Source organism: Mobula hypostoma, chromosome 14 (assembly GCF_963921235.1).
Source record: "Mobula hypostoma chromosome 14, sMobHyp1.1, whole genome shotgun sequence".
NCBI lineage: Eukaryota > Metazoa > Chordata > Chondrichthyes > Myliobatiformes > Myliobatidae > Mobula > Mobula hypostoma.
In genome coordinates this window covers 40,574,235-40,593,347 of record NC_086110.1, presented here as the reverse complement: position 1 = coordinate 40,593,347, position 19,113 = coordinate 40,574,235, and the positions used below count along the sequence as shown (strand labels likewise).

General features: G+C 38.7%; 1 protein-coding gene across 3 annotated transcripts in view; it reads right to left on the bottom strand.

Annotated features, from left to right (window-relative positions):
* dpy19l3 (dpy-19 like C-mannosyltransferase 3) overlaps positions 1 to 18,696 on the bottom strand; it is a 68,871-nt gene extending 50,175 nt beyond the window's left edge. For 2 of the 3 annotated variants that reach the window (XM_063067461.1, XM_063067462.1), the window contains exons 1-3: positions 18,559 to 18,696; positions 18,063 to 18,193; positions 15,221 to 15,360 (exon numbers count right to left, since the gene is read on the bottom strand). In XM_063067461.1, coding sequence (XP_062923531.1) covers positions 15,221 to 15,360; positions 18,063 to 18,156 — 234 coding nt within the window. In that variant the 5' untranslated portion in view covers positions 18,157 to 18,193; positions 18,559 to 18,696. Of the gene's footprint in view, positions 1 to 15,220; positions 15,361 to 18,062; positions 18,194 to 18,558 lie in introns of those variants that run through there. The other variant, XM_063067463.1, reaches the window with a different exon arrangement.
* Positions 18,697 to 19,113: the final 417 nt, after the last annotated feature.

Genomic DNA, 19,113 nt, shown 5'->3' with positions numbered 1-19,113 from the left:
TTGATGCGAAGTTAATGATAGCAAGTGAAACCACATCTAGAGTACTGTGTACGGATAGGAAACGTAAGCGCGGGCATAATTGCATCCAAGGCAGTGCGAAGAAGGCTCACTAGGTTGATTTCTATAATGACAAGAGTTACGTGCCAAAAAAAAAGGTTGAGTAATTAGGTCTACATTCACTGGAGTACAGTAGAATCAGAAGTGATCTTATGTTAGATTCCAAGGGGAACTGACAGGTTGGAATTTGAGAAAAGAGCCTGCTTAGTGGGGTATCCATAAGTCAGAATTTTTTATATTTCCAGAATAAGTTCCATTTTAGTTAGGGATGAGGAGGAACCCCTCTGCCAATGCAATGGATTTTTGGAATTGTTTATCTCAGAGCAGTAGAGTCAGAGTCCTCAATTATATCCATGGCAGAAAATGACATACATTTCAATTACAAAGGAGTCAAGGAGTCTCGGTATAGACCAATAAGGATAGTATTGAAGCCAAAATCATATAGTATTTTCTACATTATATAGAAAGGTGAAGTAGGCTCATTTGGCTAACTGATCTAGTCTTGCTCCTGCTTCTTGTGTTGTTAAGGAAAGACAAGTTTCAGTATCATGCTTGAATATTTTTACTTTGAGCATTTCCTGGAATAACAGGTCTAGAAACAAAACAAGCTGATTCTGATAGACAAAAATTAATCACTAAAAAGTTCTATGCATTCCACAAAAAAAATGTTTCAAGGCTATTGTTTGCACTTCCAAGCTTAAAACTTATTTAATTAACCATAGCATGACATTCCAATACACAACTATATTTTAAGAAAACTAAATAAGAATGTTCAATGCATCTCATTTACTTTGTGGGATGAAAATATTACACACTTTTAGCATCTGAAATGAAAATACGGGTATTATTTTTGTATACTTCTTCCACTGAAAGATAATTAGCAAAACACTCACCTGTAAGTTTGAAAACCACAGGAAGTTCTCATGCAGTGATTGAACATACCAGGTGTGAAAGCATCCCAGTATTAGGCCCACTGAGAGAGCAAGCAGTAGGACAGTTTCAGTTCTCCATAAAATTGACCAGATTTCAGTTACTGCCACTTTATGAAAAGTAGTATTACTATTTCCATGACCAACAGCACAATCATCAGGCTGTTCTGGGTTCCTTTCCAAGCTATACAGTGACGGATCACTGACAATTGCATATCGCTTCTTCCTTTTTCTTATTGTCATAATATGCTCCTGCTAAAATGAAACTACAGTCTTCTGCTTGCCGAAGACTGCAAATAACCAGCACACTACCAAATATCATATAACTGATGGCGTCATCAAAAATCTAAGACATCGACAGGCAGTTATGAGTCATTCATCTTCTGGGTTTCAATAAATCATTAATTTTAATGATTGTCTAGGATTAAGTCTGGACCATTATCTCACTTTGGATAATATCCTCCTCAATCAAATTTCAATTCATCTAAAGCAGAAGAAAATATTCAATATATTTGCAATGGTTCTGAACTCCGGCCTATTTGGTTTGATTTTGAAAAAGTGATTTAAAAAATTGTATTTTTAAACCTAATGCAATCAAGCTAAAGTAAATACAAGGAAAAATTTAACCAGACAATGTAACTGCTCACCAAACTGCACTTTCAGTGCTTGGCAAGCAGTTACCTAAAATCACAATCTTAAGCACTTTCGATCCAACATTTTTGGTTGGATACAGCTGTTACTTAGCTTAAATAATGAACTTCAAGCCTTTACACAAATACACTACTATAATCTGTGATTTACCCAGCCCGGCTACATCCTGGATAGAAAATATCAAATCTCAGCTCAGACAGGATACACACAAAAAGAACATTTTATGTTTAGAATGATTGCCTGCTTTGTAGAAGCATGTCAAATATAGACTGACCTCGCATAGTACTCAGCAAAGGAAAATTTTTAAAATATATTTCCCCTCCAAGCTATGTAACTGCTGACTTGTGTATCCAAAACAAACAACAAGATTTAATAATGGAAAGCCTCCCAATTGCTTTCCATCCTAAATATTTTTAAGAACATAGACTGTTCTTACTAGTGCAATTTAACATTTCCATCCAGGATACAGTCAAGCTAGACCTATATTGGACACTGGTATGTTTGTGCAAAAGCTTGGTGTGATGGAGGTTTAAACTAGGCCAACACTGTATCCAACTAAACATCCACCAAATGGTAGTGGATGCTTTGTAATGAGTGGCTTTCACCCATTTGTAAAACTTCAAAAAGAGAATATTTAACCAGTAGGAAATGCTATGCCAAAACATACAGTTGCAAGAAAAAAAGTTTGTGAACCCTTTGCAATTACCTGGTTTTCTGCATTAATTACTAATAAAATGCGGTCTGATCTTCATCTAAGTCACAATAATAGACAAACAAACACAATCTGCCTAAACTAATAACACACAGACAATTGTACTTTTTATGTCTATATTGAACACATTGTTTAATCATTCACAGTCCAGGCTGGAAAAGTACATGTATTTAATAATTGGTAGACCATCCTTTAGCAGCAATAACCTCCACCAAACATTTCCTGTAGTTGCTGATCAGACTTGTACAACGGCGAGGTAGAACTTTAGATCATTCCTCCATACAAAAGGCTTCAGTTCATCAATATTTCTGGGATAATCTGGGATACCTTGCATGAATAGCCCTCTTCAGGTCTTGCCTCAGCATCTCAATTGGGTTAAGGTCTGGACTCTGACTTGGCCATTCCTAAACACAAATTTTCTCCTTTTTAAAACATTCTGTTGTTGATTTACTCTTGGATCATTGTCTTGTTGCATCATCCAACTTCTATTAAGCTTCAGGTGACGACCCACTATCCTGACATTCTCCTGTAAAATGTCCTGATACAATTTTGAATTAATTGTTCCCTCAACGACTGCAAGCTGCCCAAGCCTTGGAGCAGCAAAGGATGAGGATGCAGTTTTGGTGTTGGTGTACAGTTTCCTTTTTCCTCCTTCCTCCAAACAATGTGCATTTCCGCCAAAAATTCAACTTTTGTCTCATCTGTTCACAGAACACTGTCCCACAAGATCATAAGATATTGGAACAGAATTAGGCCATTCAGCCCTTGGAGTCTGCTCTGCCATTCCAGCATGGCTGATCCTGGATCCCACAAAACCCCATACACCTGCCTTCTTGCCGTAACCTTTGATATCCCAACCAATCAGGAAGCTATCATTTTTCGCTTTAAGTATATCCATGGTCTTTGCCTCCACAGCTATCTGTGGCAGAGCATTTCACAGATTCACTACTCTTTGGTTAAAAAAATTCCTCCTTACCTCTGTTCTAAAAGGATGCCCTCAATTTTTAGGCTGTGCCTCTAGTTCTGGACACCCCCACCATAGGAAACATCTCTCCACATCCACCAAATCTAGTTTTTTCAACATTTGATAGGTTTCAATGAGATCTCCCTGCATTCTTCTAAATTCCAGTGAGTACAGGCCCAATGCTGCCTAATGCTCCTCATATGTTAACCACTTCATTCCCAGAATCATCCCTGTGACCCTCCTCTGGACTTTCTCCAATGACGACACATCCTTTCTGAGATATGGGGCTCCAAAACTGTTGACAATATCCAAGTGTGGCCTGACCAGTGTCCTATAAAGCCTCAGCATTATCTCCTTGTTTTTAAATTCTATTCCGCTTGAAATGAATGCCAACATTGCATTTGCCTTCTTTACCACAGACTCGACCTGTAAATTAAACTTCTGGGGGTCTTGCACGAGGACTCCTAAGTCTCTTTGCACCTCATGTTTGAACTCTCACCCCCCCCATTTAGATAATAGTCTGCACTTTTGTTCCTTTTACCGAAACGCATTATCGTACATTTCCCAATACTGTTCTCCATCTGCCACTTTTTGCCCATTCTTCCAACTTGTCTAAGTCCGGCTGCAATTGCATTGCTTCCTCAGCACTATCTATTCCTCCACCTTTCTTCATATCATCTGCAAATGTTGTCACAAAGCCAACATTCCGTTATCTGGATCATTGACAAACAATATGAGAAATAGCGGTCCCAATATTGACCTCTGAGGAACACTACTAGTCACTGGCAGCTAACCGGAAAAGGCCTTTTTATTCCTACTCACTGCATCTTGCCTGTCAGCCATTCCTCTATCCATGTAATGTAATGGGATCTTATCTTGTTAAGCAGTCTCATGTGTGGCACATTACCAGATGCCTTCTGAAAATCCAAGTAAATGACATCCACTGCTTCTCCTTTGTCCATCCTGCTGGTTACTTTCTCAAAGAACAGATTTGTATAGTAATATTTCCCTTTACAGAAACCATGCTGACTTTGAATTATTTTATCATTAGTCTCTCCAAGTACCTTGAAACCTCATCCTTAATAATAGATTCCAACATTTTCCCCAGTCACTGAGGTTAGGCTAACTGACCTGCAACTTCCTTTCTTTTGCCTTAAAGGAGTGACATTTGCAGTTTTCCAGTCCTCCGATGCCAAGCCAGAATCAAGAGTCTCTTGAAAGATCATAAGCAAAGGCATCCGTTACCCTTGAGGTCCTGCTTCTCAACTTTCTTCCTAACTTCCTGTATTCTGTTTTCAGGACCTCCTCCCTTTTTCTACCTATGTCATTGGTACCAATATGTATCACAACTTCTGGCTGCTTACCTTCCCTTTTCCAGGATACCGTGGACGCCATTGGGGAGGATGGAAGGCTCCTGGAAATCGCACATCTGACACCCAGAACAGAACACTGGCCCTGCAGACATACCCTTTATTCTTTCAAGAGTTAAATTAGAAAAGGAAATAAGAAATAAACTTACCTACTTACTTTGCCTCCGCCTGTTCTCGTCGAAGCCTGTTGAGCCAAAGCCTTACCACTCCCAAGTTAACTGCTCTGTCAGATGTCTCTTTTATGAAGAGTGGCTTTTTTTAAGCACCACTCAAGCATCACTCTGGACCTGTGCAGTAATACTTCTACTGTGCCTGCACCGTAGTCCAATCCTTTGTCCCAGAGGCGCTGTGGAACACCCAGGTGTTCTTTTGCAAACATGAGAAGGGCAGCAATGTTTTTTTGGAGAGCAGTTGTTTCCTGCATGGTGTCCTTCCATGACCACTATTCTTGTTCAGTGTTTTTCTTCTAGTGGACACATGTACAGAGACTTTTGCAAGTTCTAGAGATTTCTGCAGGTCTTTTGCTATTACCCTTGGTTCTTTTTCACCTCCTAGAGCATTCATTGTTTGGAACACCTAATTCCAAAGAACTTTTGTAGAAGACATTTCCCCAGAGGTTCACATACTTTTTTGAACCTGGATTGTGATTGTTTAAATGGTGTACTCAGTATTGACGAGAAGTAGTACAATTGTGTGTGCATTATTAGTTTAGGCAGATTGCATTTGTCTATTATTGTGATTTAGATGAAGATGAGATCACATTTTATGAGTAATTAATGTAGAAAACCTGCAAAGGGTTGACAAACTTTTTTTTGCAACCATAGCTTCCAAAATATTAATCTTCAAACACTCTCCTTCTAAAATAAATTTCAAAAGAAATCCTGCAAGAAATTCCTTTCTCAACATAAACATATTTACTATTAACTGAATGACAAATATGATTATATGATATATATGTACAGTGTCTGAAATATATCTTGTGGAAATGTTTGGTTGATGATGAAATTCAATAAAAAATAAATTACAAAAAAACCCACAGAAATTTAAAGATACACATTTTTGATTACCTATCCACTGCTTTTCGTTACTTATACAGAAAAACCAATAAATACAGCAACCTCATAATGAACTGATCAGAAAAGTCACTAACAATTGTGTTAATGGTATACAATCAAACATATAACAATTACAGCACGGAAAAAGGCCATCTCGGCCCTTCTAGTCCGTGCCGAATGCTTACTCTCACCTAGTCCCATCTACCTGCACTCAGCCCATAACCCTCCATTCCTTTCCTGTCCATATACCTATCCAATTTTCTTTTTAAATGACAAAATCGAACCTGCCCCTACCACTTCTACTTGAAGCTTGTTCCACACAGCAATCACTCTCTGAGTAAAGAAGTTCCCCCTCATGTTACCCCTAAACTTTTGCCCCTTAACTCTCAACTCATGTCGTCTTGTTTGAATCTCCCCTACTCTCAATGGAAAAATCCTATCCACATCAACTCTATCTGTCCCCCTCAATTTTAAATACCTCTGTCAAGTCCCCCATCAACGTTCTACACTCCAAAGAATAAAAACCTAACTTGTTCAACCCTTCTCTGCAACTTAGGTGCTGAAACCCAGGTAACATTCTAGTAAATCTCCTCTGTACTCTCTCTATTTTGTTGACATCTTTCCTATAAACAGAGGGAAGAAAGCTCCCGAAACATCCCTGTCATCAACAAAGCAGCCCAGCAAGTGAGCAAGGGTCAAACCATTTGCAAACATTTTCAGTTAGACTGATGTCTCAGTGCGCTTCTTGGGTGTCCATCATCACAGAAACTGGCTCCAACCTAAAATGATTCATTTTACATATTTAAAGATGCCCAGAAGGACTAGATTAATCAAAAATTATAGAAACAAAAAATAACCCTGCTGTGATGTGGAAGACTAAACTTTAGGACTAGAATCCCCTCTAGCTAGATTGCCTGGTTTAGTTACGTCACTAGCATTCTATTGAATAATGCTAAAAATTGTCCATGATGCCCTGTCCACAAAGGGCATGGCTATTGTAATTCAACCATGTGTTATCGTATGAGTTTACTTTCAGTCAATAAAATGATGAAAGATATCTCTGAATGTGCGATCAAGAGACATCTATTCATTAAATATTTGGGTCTTGCCTGAATTACTCAGTTACAAAATTTATTACAACCAAGTTTGATATTGGTATTACTCTATTATTGTTACAGATACCCAGATACAATGAAAAGCTTAGTTTTATAAGCCATCGACACAAATCTATTCAAAACACAAGTACATTGAGGCAGTACGAGGGAAAAACAACAACAGATGTCTCTAGGTTAACTGGTCACATGGGTGAAATTAGACAGCGCTGGCTCACTGGGCCAGAACAGCTGGGTACCATGCTGTGCCTCGAACAAAAAATGCATTATATGTTACAGTTCAAGAAAAGAGCAGGTAAACAATCAGGTGCATGGGCCATGATGACAATGTTCTGCCTCTCACTAGGTGGTAGAGGCAGATACATTAGGAATTTTTGAGAGACTTTAGACGGGCACGTGAATGTGAGGGAAATGGAAGGACATGGACATTGTGTAGGCAGAAGGAATTGGTTTAGTTGGCCATTTGGTGACAAATTTAATTGGTTCAGCACAACCCTGTGGGCCAAAGGGCCTTTCCTGTGCAGGACTGTTCTATGTAAATTTGTAACTCCTTAGAAAAGGAAATTGATATGCTTGTATACGTTAAGACCAACACAACAATCTCATTAAGGCTGATAAACAGCAAGTAACATTTGTACTACACAAGTGTCAGGCAATGACAATCTTCAACAAGAATGGCATTTTATTTTACTTCATTGATTCCCTCCATTCAGGGCCCAAAACAGTTCTTCTTCATGAAGTAGTAACTCACTGGTATTTTCAATTTAGTGTACTGGATGTGGTACTCACAACATCATTGTGGAAACCAAGTACAGATTGTTTAACTACCTTATAATACAATTACAAGTCATCACCTGTCACTTTAGTTCATTACCCCATTCCCACTCTGCTTTTGGTTCTTATGTTGGGCTTCACTAGAACAGTAAGGGTCTGAGGAACTGCAGCACATCATAGTACATTGCAGCCTTCGGCACTTAATGCTAATATCAACAATTTTGGATAACCGTCCCTCCCTGTCAGTGACAGAACTGGCTACCTGTAACATTAACACAGCTTTTCTCTCTTCACAAATGATACCTGACCTGCTGAGTATTTCTAGCTTTCTCTTTTATTTCAGCTTTCTGAAATCAAAGGTATGTATTTCACAATCCCAATTTGAACTTACTTTTCCTCATTCATATATCTCAATTTACTCTCCATCAGCCATACCACATTAATTTGTTTCTGTCCCAGACGGCATCAAAAGCAATTGTGTCACTTGGTCTCCACCCCACCAGATATTCCCTTTGTTCTGTCCACTTCTCTTGCTTGCATGCTATTCTTCTCTCATTTTCAGTTCTAATGTCTCAAATGTTAACTTTGTTTCCCTCTCCAGATATGGTGCCTGACCAGCTGAATATTCCCAGCAGCTTCTGTTTTCCTATTCCAAAAAATAGAGCCACCTACCCTTGACATTCCACGTTATTATTTTTTTTCCCCTCAGTCAAGATGGCACCTGCATACAATGCCCCATGGTTGACATCTTCTGGATAGACCAGAAAACTATTATTTCACTTCTTTTATGTTCTTTACTTCTGTTTTTTTTTACTTCAATGCATTTCTGGAATGATGGAGCCTGTGATTTGCTGTTTGGAGATCCTTAAGGTCTCCGAGAGGATTCCAGAGGGTAGCAAGCGTGGGCCTCAAGGCAAGGAGGAAATGGAGCTGACAGGAGATTGAAACATCGAGGCAAATGCGGAAGGTGAGTGCTGGCTGCCTGCCTTCTGATCAATGGTGGGCTCACTCTGCTGACGGACAGGGGAGCCTGTGTGGCCTGTTACTGTGCCCGGAGGGTGTCACCAAGGTTTTCTGTATTTTGGATATGGATTTGGACTATGGACAATGGACGTTCTTTTCCAGTCTGATAGCTTTTTAATATTCTGTGTTTTTGCCCATTCTTTCTAGTCTCTTTTGTGCAGGAAAGGGGGATTTGGGAGTTGATGTTCTTGTGGGATTGTGTGTGGGGCTGGGGGTTTGAGAGTTTCTGATCGTGTTGCTGTTCTTTTTTTTTCTTGGTTTCGTCGCTATCTGAAGAAGAAGAATCTTAGAGTTGTATACTTTGATAATAATAAATGAACCTTAAGCATATTCCCAACATATAGCATCCAAAGGGTCATCATATACCAGAAAATTTACTGGACCAGAAACATATTGCATCTACAAGGGATGGTCAATGTTTGGATATTCTGCACAAGGTGACTCGCCCATCAACTCTTCAGAGTCTCTACAAGTCAAAAGGATGATGGAATAAATCTTATTTGCCTGCTAGGCAGAAACTCTAACAAGCCTAAAGGTTTGACACAACAAAATGTGACATAATACAAGGCAAGGTACCCTAATTAATTTATGGAAGCCAGTTATAAAAAAGAAATCCTGTTAGTATTCATTGTATTCATTGTTGATGAGATTTTTAAAAAATGAAGCAAATGCCTCACCTTTCCTATCAGAATTCTAAAATATAAGCCTTATGCTACGTTGTTTGAACATGGAAGCTTAATAGCAGCACGTCCACCTAGCCTAAAGATGTGAAGTCTGTTTCCCCTTTAAACACACACACATGCTATTTTTTCACTGATTTTGTAAGTGATAATTCAGCAGTGTTCTCTACTAGCAGTAGGAATATCTAAACTTTGTAGCCTGCCTAAATAAATCACACAATGTTTGGACAGTGTTTGGATATTCTGCACGAAGTGACTCACCCAATCAGCTCCTCTGAGTCTCTACAAGTCAAAACGGTGATGGAATAAGTGTTATTTGCCTTCAAGAGTTTGAATTATTTTTCAGCAGGCAAGGCCAAAATATTACTTTCCAGCTAATGTTTTGCATGGTGACACATTGCTCAAGAGACCAATCATTTAGGTAAGCTCACATGTTGTTTATAATTGCAGCCCAATGAAGTTTCTGCACAAATTAAAATGACAGAAGAAAAACCAGGATTTCATAGAGTCCATTATGTGAAATCTGAATGTAATGCAGAGAAGACAAGAAATTACCCGAAATATTGAACAATTATTTTGCCTCACAATTGCCCAGGAAAGTAACACAAAGGGCAAAAGAAAATCAAAACAAATATCAATATAATTAAGACTGAAAGGCAGACTGGGAGAGAGGATAAAAACACTGTCAGATTAGATTGTATTCACATATTTAAAAGATCAAAAACAGACAAACACCAAAGATGTGGTTAACAGTTAAACTAGTTTCAATAAGATGTTGCCTAGTTTGGAGGACTTTAATTACATGGAGAGAAAACTATAGATATAGGTTTAAGGCGAGAGGAAAAACATTTAACAAAGATCTAAGTGGCAAATTTTTCCACACAGAGAGTGGTAGGTATATGGAAAGCTCCCTGAATATCTAGTAAAGACAGATAGAATCAGTGTTTGAAAACCATTTGGACAGGTACCTGAATAAGAAGAGAATCAAGAGATATAGGTCAAGTTCAGGAAAACAGTATTAGAGTAGATAAGCATCTTGGTCAGAATTAACAAATTCGGCTGTCTATTTTTCCATCTATCACCAACTGGAGACCAATTAGTAATGTTGATGCCTGGAAAATAGTGAATTCTTACTCAAAGATGCAATGGGCCAAATAAAATAAAAATATAATGAAGAAGATTTCCATGAGATCACACTTATTTGAAAAAATAAAACTGAAAGTAATAAAATAACTATTGCTATGTCAATTATATCATACTTTTTGAAGAGTCTTTGATAACAATAACTGCTTTGTGAAATTACAACTAAATCATGATGGGGCAGGGAAAAGAAACAGTAGAATGGATGGACATTATTTGTCAAGGATCAGCGCGGAGAATGCTGTTCACAATTTAAACAAATGGTTTAAATTGGGAAATTAAGTACCAAATCCCATTGGGCAGAAGATACCACAGCAGGAAGGATACCATGCATCACCAAGTTCAAGGACAGGTTCTATTCCATTGTAATCAGACTCTTCAACAATAAACACAAGAGTTTCTGCAGGAGCTGAAAATCCAGAGTAATACATACAAAATATTGGACAAACTCAGCAGCTCAGGGAACATCTATAGAGAGGAAGAAGCAGCCGATGTTTTAGGCTGAGACCCTTCATCAGGACTAGCAAGGAAAGGGAAGGAGCCAGAATAAGGTGGTGGGTGAGGGAAAGGAGTACAAGCTAGAAGGTGATGGGTAAAACCAGGTGAGAGGGAAGGTAGGTAGGTGGGGGGGGGCTGGAGTGGGGTGGGAAGATGAAGAGAGAAGTTGGGAGGTGATATGTGGAAAAAGGAAAGGGCTGAAAAAGAAGAAATCAGATAGAAGACAGAGTAGACGATGGGAGAAAGGGAAGGAGGGGGGCACCAGAGGGAGCTGATAGGCAGGTGAGGAGAAAAGAAGGGATAAGAGGGGAGCCAGACTGGGAAATGGGAAATGGAAAAAGACAGAGGGAAGGGGAGGAGGACAAATTACCGGAAGGTAGAGGAATTGATGTTTATACAATCAGGTTGGAGGTGTACTCAGACAAAATATGAAGTGTTCCATTTAATCCCATCTCCCGTTCCCATTCCGATATGTCTGTCTGTGACACCAGTACTGCCACAATGAGGCCACTCTCAGGTTGGAGGAGCAACACCTTATGTTCCATCTGGATAACCTCCAACCTAACAGCATAAACAAATATTTATGTCAAATATTTCAAATAAGTTTCCAAATTCAAATAAGCCTGTGAATTTGCCATACAGTGAAACACAAACAAAACACAAATCAGGGAGATCAGCTCTTCTGCCAGAATCTGGAAGGATTAAGTCACTGACATGCAGAAAGATGACCAAAGGCGATGTCCTTTAGACAACTCACAAAATTATTTCTTTTACTACTACTTCTTCTTTCAAATATGATTCTGCTACAATTGGAACCTGTGGTTTACAGTTTGATGGTGTGTTTTCGGGCCGATTGGACGATTTGGTGCTTTGCTGTCTGCGAGGCAGTTTGGTGAGGTTTTGAGCAAAGTGTGTGGCCTGGAGGCTGAGAAGCCTGGAGCCCACAATCAACTCCATTTCTTGGTGATTAAAGTGCTGAGCAAGAATGAAATGAATGAGGATGAGAGTGGAAGGCAAGTGGGTGTTCAGCGCCGTATCCCTGCTTTCAACCAGTCCCTCTCTCTCCCTCTCACTTGCTGCGGCTGGGAGAAGATGCCTACAGTTGACCAGTAGCTCTCTCCCTCTTGCTCAATGCTGCTGCAGCCTGGGTCTTGGGCAAGGTTTAATCGATACAGTTTGTGGATTGGACTCTGTAGTTTATGTTATGATGTGTTTCTGGTGTATGGTTCTCCTTTTTTTATTGCTATATTGTGTGATTTTGATCATGGCAGACTGGATCTACGGCCTACAGTCAAGGAATGACTAGCGCTAAATTGAACTGAACTGAACTAAACTAAACATTCCTATTGAACTTTCCTAGGCTGTTTCAATTGTTCCATGGTTTGATGTTTTATATCCTGTGTTTTTCGCCAATCGTGCAATTTGTTTTTTTTTTTGCGCGATGGGTGTTTGATGCTTTCTTTGAAAGGGTTCCACGGTGTTTGCCTGTTGTGGCTCTCTGTGGGAAGACGAATCTCAGGGTTGTAAACTGCATACACACTTCGATAATAAATGTACTTTCAGCAGTAATGCCGCACAGAGCAAAGATGCTCAACAGGAACATAAAAAGTGTTTCAATACCAATGAATAAAAGATAGATATTCAACATAGAGATAGAAGTCTATTTGACCTCTTGCTGTCATGTAGAAGGTACTGTAGCATAAGAAATGGAACTATAGTCTGGGTCACAGCTTCTTTGCCAGGCTGTTAGACTTCATAACACCTTGCTGCCACCCAGCACACATGTACACCCAGTCTGAATGGCCTGGTCACTGATTGACTGCTCATTTTTTCCATCTTTTATCACTGCTGTTTCACATATTTATACTACTTCTTTACTATAATTGTGTCAGTAATATTATACTAACTTACGTAATATGCATGCACCTCACACTTTATGTTAACCTGTTAATTTTCAGGCATGCCTCTGAGGGGCTTGTGCTACCGTATGTGCTGGATTGTAACTGTAAGTGCTGTGTGTGACTATATGTACTGCGTTTTGCACCTTGGCCCCTGAGGAACAATGTTTTGTTCAGCTGTGTACCTGTGTATGGTTGAATGACAATGAACACTAGCAGTAACCTGTTTTTCTCTGAAACAATGCCTTGGGAACTCTTACACTTAGCTAAGGGACACATTAAGCCTTGGTTTGGTGTCTCATCAGAAAATAATAAAAAAGAACACTTCAATACGATCTCTTATAGAACAAGATAATGCAATCTGAATTCATTCTTTCCAATGTCAAGCATCACTTCTGAGCCTTAATCTTAAAGATTTTGTCCTATCATATTATAATTCAGAATGATTATAATTTTCTTAATGCCAATGTATTTTCTATAAAGAGACACAATATTCATTCTGAACAGTAAAGATTGACTGTAATCAAACAGTTCGGAAGTTTGAACATTGATTTTATCACTTGGATCCACTTACTATGCCAACTATTTCAGGAAGATAGATCCTGAAAATTCAAGTATCATTTGATTTTCAACAGCCAGAAAGAAACTACCATTTAATTGAGTAACAATTTACATATTTCAAAGAAATACAGGACAAATTAGAGCACTACCAGTACTTCTACAGCACTATAAAACTGTGTATTAGTTCCTAATAGTTATTGACGGAGGAATTCATCTGCTGTGTTCTTTTGATCGACTGTATATTAACAAAATCAGCACAGACACCTAGCGCAGATAATGGACTGCCTTCATACAATTCTTTAGACAATTGCATCCTCCAAATATTCATTTTCATTGTAACATTCAAGATAACTGTCAATACCTTGGTAATTCTTAACTAGCTGAAGTAGTGAAATTGTTTCATTTTCACTCCCAACTGTTTTTGGCATTTCCAAGCCTCAATGCTTGAAATTGCGGTGAGCAAAACAGTCCCCAATTGCCTTACTGCTTATTTCTCACCAACTATTAGTGACAAATCACTGTGTTTTGAACACAAATACACGCAATTAACTCTATTTAAAAAATGATCGCTCTAAGCACAGTGTAGTGTCCAATGGCCACGCAAGTGAATGTGACTGAAGCTAGTTAGAAACTGCTCAGCAACAATCCCCTGCTTCAAGCTGTATATTGTCCCAAATAAACAAAAGGAAACCCTATCTATTTTCTTGATTTAGTTTTTGTTCTTTAAGAGTTGTCCAAATAAATGGCTGATTAAGCAATGGCTCAATTAACAGAATTAACTGTACTCCCATGATACTGGATAGAGAGTAGGGGAAAAAAATGGAGAGAAAGAGAGTTTAATCAAGCCGAGTGATAGGCAGTGCACTTTAGGAGATCAAATGTAAAGTGAAAGTACATGGTTAATAACAGTATGTCCAATGTCCATAGCTCTGTGAAAGTGGTTATGCAAGTTGATAAGATTGGTGATGGCAGCATATGGCATGCCTGTCATTACTAGTCAAGACACTGAGTTCATGATCAGGAAGTTATGTTGCAGCTTTATAAAACTCTAGCTAGTTCGCAGTTGGAGCACTACATTCATTTCTGGTTGCCCCTTCATAGCAGGGATGTGGAAGCACTGGAGAGTGTGCTGAGGAGCCTTATCAGGATGCTGGCTAGGTTACAGAGCATGTGCTATAAGGATAGGTAGGACAAACTTGGACTGTTTTCCTTTGATTTGTGGAGGTTGTGGGAAAATTTGACAGAAGTTTATAAAATTATGACAGGCACAGGGTAGGTAGCCGACAACTTTTTCGCTGAGTTGAAATGTCTGATACTAAAAGGCATGTATTTAAGATGACATGAGGCAAGTTCAAATGAGATCTGAGGGTCTTCTATTTGCTTTTGTTTCCACCACAGAGAATGGGGGATGCCTGGAATGCATTGCCAGGGCTGGTCGTGGAGGGAAATACCATAGGGGTTAGAAAGGCACATGGATGTACAGAGGATGCAGGGCTATGGACATTGTGTAGGCAGAAGGGATTAGTTTAGTTAAGCATTTCATTACTAGTATAATTAGTTCAGCACAACATCATAAGCAAAAGTTCCTGTTCCTATACCATACTGTTCTATGCTCTTAGTATTCAATACAATATGTAAACAAATCACTAGTAACGCAAAAAGTTTTTAAAAGGTACTATCATGCTAATCATTAATAATTCAAAGTTAACACATTAGTTTTTAAATAATGACCAACTATCTGAATATTTTCTGTCTTCCGAATGAATATTAGTATTCTTTACAGATTTCACTCTTACCTGGATAGCTGAAAACCACAGATCATTTTCGTGCAAAGTTGCAACATAAACTGAGGTGATAAGTCCTAAGAAAACTCCCATAAATCCACCAACTAGGAAGGTTACATACTTTATTGCTCCTGGACCTATGGAGCTGCGAGCTAGAATAAGAAAAGTAAAATAATTATGTTCAACATTTTTCTGTCAAAAGTTATTTATGTATTTTTACTGTAGTATAAGAATAGAAATAATTTAATACTCTGAACAAGGTCTTTATGTTGGAATATATGTGAAATGCTAATCTAAATTCTGACATTAATAACTACATTGGTAGGTTACTTTTAAACTGTTTTATGCTTTATTATTCATGCAAAATAAAATCACCAGTAAGAAATAAGAAAACTCCACATCACCAATTATTTTAAATCCTATGTATACACACAAAGCAAAACTGTCAGGGGAAAAGCATCCCCATGTACTGTGATATAATAATTCTGTAAAAATCATGCATAGAAGTAACCAAAATAAGATGTTAAAGGCACCACTAAGTTCAAAACATACAACCACTAAATACTAAGATAATAAATAACAATAAAGTAAACATTTGGGTAAACATGAAAACCAGCCCTGGAAGTGACCTGGTAACTGGGATACAACGGAATCTGAATCAGACTAACAGATAACTGGGAAATGCATGCAAACTATTGCGCACATATCAGTGCGTGGATGTACAACTGTACATGCATTTACAACCACAGATCAAAATCAAGTTAATGAACACATATGCTTTATGCTGCTATTCTTGCTCCTCACGAGCTTTCCCCATACTACTTCACCTAAATCAAACAGCATATGATTTTTCTAGTTTACCCAGCTGTTCCTTAAGTATGCCTATGCTTTTTATCTAGGGTAATATTCTGCCAGACTAGAGAATTCTAAGAGCATTATACTTCCAGACATGCTATATTTAGGATGAAATGACTAGTCTGCTCTTTTAAATAGATACAAAAGATCCCCAAACAATTAATCAATAAGAAAAAATTATCTATGATGTCTTACTCAATAGCTATCCTTCAATTAACATTATGTTATTACATTGTTGTTCATTTACAATAGTGATTACAGACTCCTGATGTATGAAAACGCTTCCAGTTGATTGAAATGATACAATGAGAAAATTTAACTGAGGCTCAGTTTTTCAACTATTTCATAAAATAGAAACTTACACTTACACTAATTTCCACTTACTTGATTTTAAATTGATATTTATTCAATTACACTTACATCAACTATCGTGAATATTCTTTCAAGAAAATGAATCCAAGTTTCCTAACTAGTTTCCTAATATTGCATATACAGTGGATTCCAGTTAATTGGAACACATCAGGACCAGTACATTTTGGCCTAATTAAACAGCTGCCACAATTAGGCGAAGTTTCATGGAAGTAGTAAAAAAAAGTATAAAAGAGCCAAACTACTATTTCACTGTTCACTCTAAGCGTGGTGTAGTGTCTAACGGTCACACAAGTGCACAGAACTGATGCTAGCTGGAAACTGTTCGACAACAATCTCCTGTCCTAATTAAGCGGCAGTGTCCCAAATAAATGAAGGAAAACATGGTTATTTTCCCAATCAAGTTTTCCCAAATGAGCAGCTGCCCAATTAACTGTAATCCATTGTATTCATATATACATAGCTAATGTTTAATTTTGAATCTTCATTTTAAAATATTATTTCTGATTACTCTCTTGGGTCAAGACAAAGACAATCTTGGGTCCCTGCCAGAAATGCTGACAGTGTTATTTAAATTCTGACCAACCTCTTTAAACATGGTCTACTGATCTCTCGTGCTGTGTGGAATTTGTACCTTCACTGCTTGACTGCATGGGCTTCCAAAGTTGAAATGATGTAATATGGCGAGGCAGAGCTTAAATAACAGAATTACGTCAAGCAAAATACATGTAAAATTGACAATATGTTGATGTAAAACTACAGGTTAGAAATAAAGCTCAATCACTCTCATGTTTATTTTCGATATGAGGAAGGCAATTTTAATTGTGATGTTTTTGATCTAGAATGCACAGTCTTAAAAGTGTAGCTGAAGTAGATTCAATTGTAATAGTTTCAAAAGGGAACTGGACATCTACAAAACTGTAGGGTTGGTGTGGGATGAGAAAGTAAGGGAATTAGGCTATCTGCACATCTTTCAAAGAACAAGAACCACAAAATGTTCTTTAATACTCTAATAGCTACGAATCCCACACACCTACCCTGCTCTATATCCCTTCAATCATCAACTCCAAAAGTGTCATTTAAGTATTCATCAACCCACGTTTAAGACTGTACATCACAATCTCTTAGATTTGATCTAACATCTGTCTTTGATCTAGAACAATTAAGAGTCTCTGCTGGGTTTGTTGATCTGATGTGAAATGACAGCAAATGGCATCTAAAAAGTTTCTTTCAGATTTCCAGATTTTCTCCACCAACAATTTTTAAACCGACTAGATATTACACAGGTTAGCTTTGTCTGATTTTCTAAAACTACGTTTCATGCTACCTAGTCTTCAGTTGCTCAACAGAATTCAGGCTTCTATTTCGCTATTTTTATTTCTATTGTCAAGGACTGTGGCTCTTGCTATTGACGTATTAAAAATATAACAGATCATTTGACCTTTTCTTGGTTTCTTCATCCCTTTTTTTCCCCTGACCCAGCACAATGTTTACTAGGTAACAATAGCCCTGTGGTACCAACAAAGACAGTAGTTAATGATTGATTTTCCATTTTATTATTTGACATAGGAGACAAAAGTTAATAAAGTCTCATTCCAACTGTAACACAAGCTGTGTCTAGAAAGCCTACCTTTTGTGGACTTTTCTTTGAGTTCATCATCCTCGTGCTGTGTTGGACGTTCTTCAATGCCTTTTGTAGCCTTTCTTCGTCTCAAAATGTTCATGTTTTATTTTGCACAGCTTCTCAGAAACTCCCAATCCCTGCAAACAATCATTACAAAAAAAATATATTGCAAAAGATCTTCACTTTCAAGTTTATATCGATTAAATTCCAATTCATTTGAATATTGGGTTTAGTTGCCTGTTCATGAGCCCAGAGCAGAGATACGATTTGCTTCAGCAGGAATAACGGTAGTGACAGAAATCCAAGATTTCGGCCAATATACCGACTTCAATAACATGGATAAATCAGACAGGTGTAACAGCGTGGGCGGGAGGACCGCTCGGAAAAGCTCGAGGGTGAATACAGAGCGGGCCCTGTTAACCTGCCCTCCACCGACACCTTTCCTCCAGCCCCGCATCCTAACCTGAAGCCAAACCGGTTCCAAGAGCCGAACGCTACGCACCGCAAAGCAGCAGCGACCGCCAGACTCCGGAAGACACAAATACTGCAAGTCCCTTTGCCCCGCTGAGATCTACCGCAGAAAATCAATTGCAAGCAGCAGATTCTCCACCAACACCAATCCAATCAGCGACATCTTGAGAAATCAATGCTGCCGTTTTCTGTTTCCGGGTCGGGGGGAGGGGAGGGGCTGTTTGACGTTTCCATGGCGACGGGAGCTTAACGGTGGGAGACCCAGGGTCAGAGCGGACCGGGTTGGAAAGATGGACCGGGCTGTGGAGGGGCGGGAGTGGGGAGAGAGGCAGGGGAGGGGGGTATTGGAGGAGTGAGAGGAGAATATAGAAACAGGGGATTTAGGATTGATGGAGGGATGGGGAATGTCAAGGGACTTTGAGGGAAGGGTGAACAGAGGGGAGTGGGGTGGCTGCGTGTACCCAGGGCAGGTGGAGGGGAAAGATTGCAGAGCTCCGGGGCAAATGGTGAAGTAAAGAGATTGCTAAGGTCCTGGGTTTGGCTCAAGTATATACCAAGAATATCTTACATCTTGATATTCTTCCAT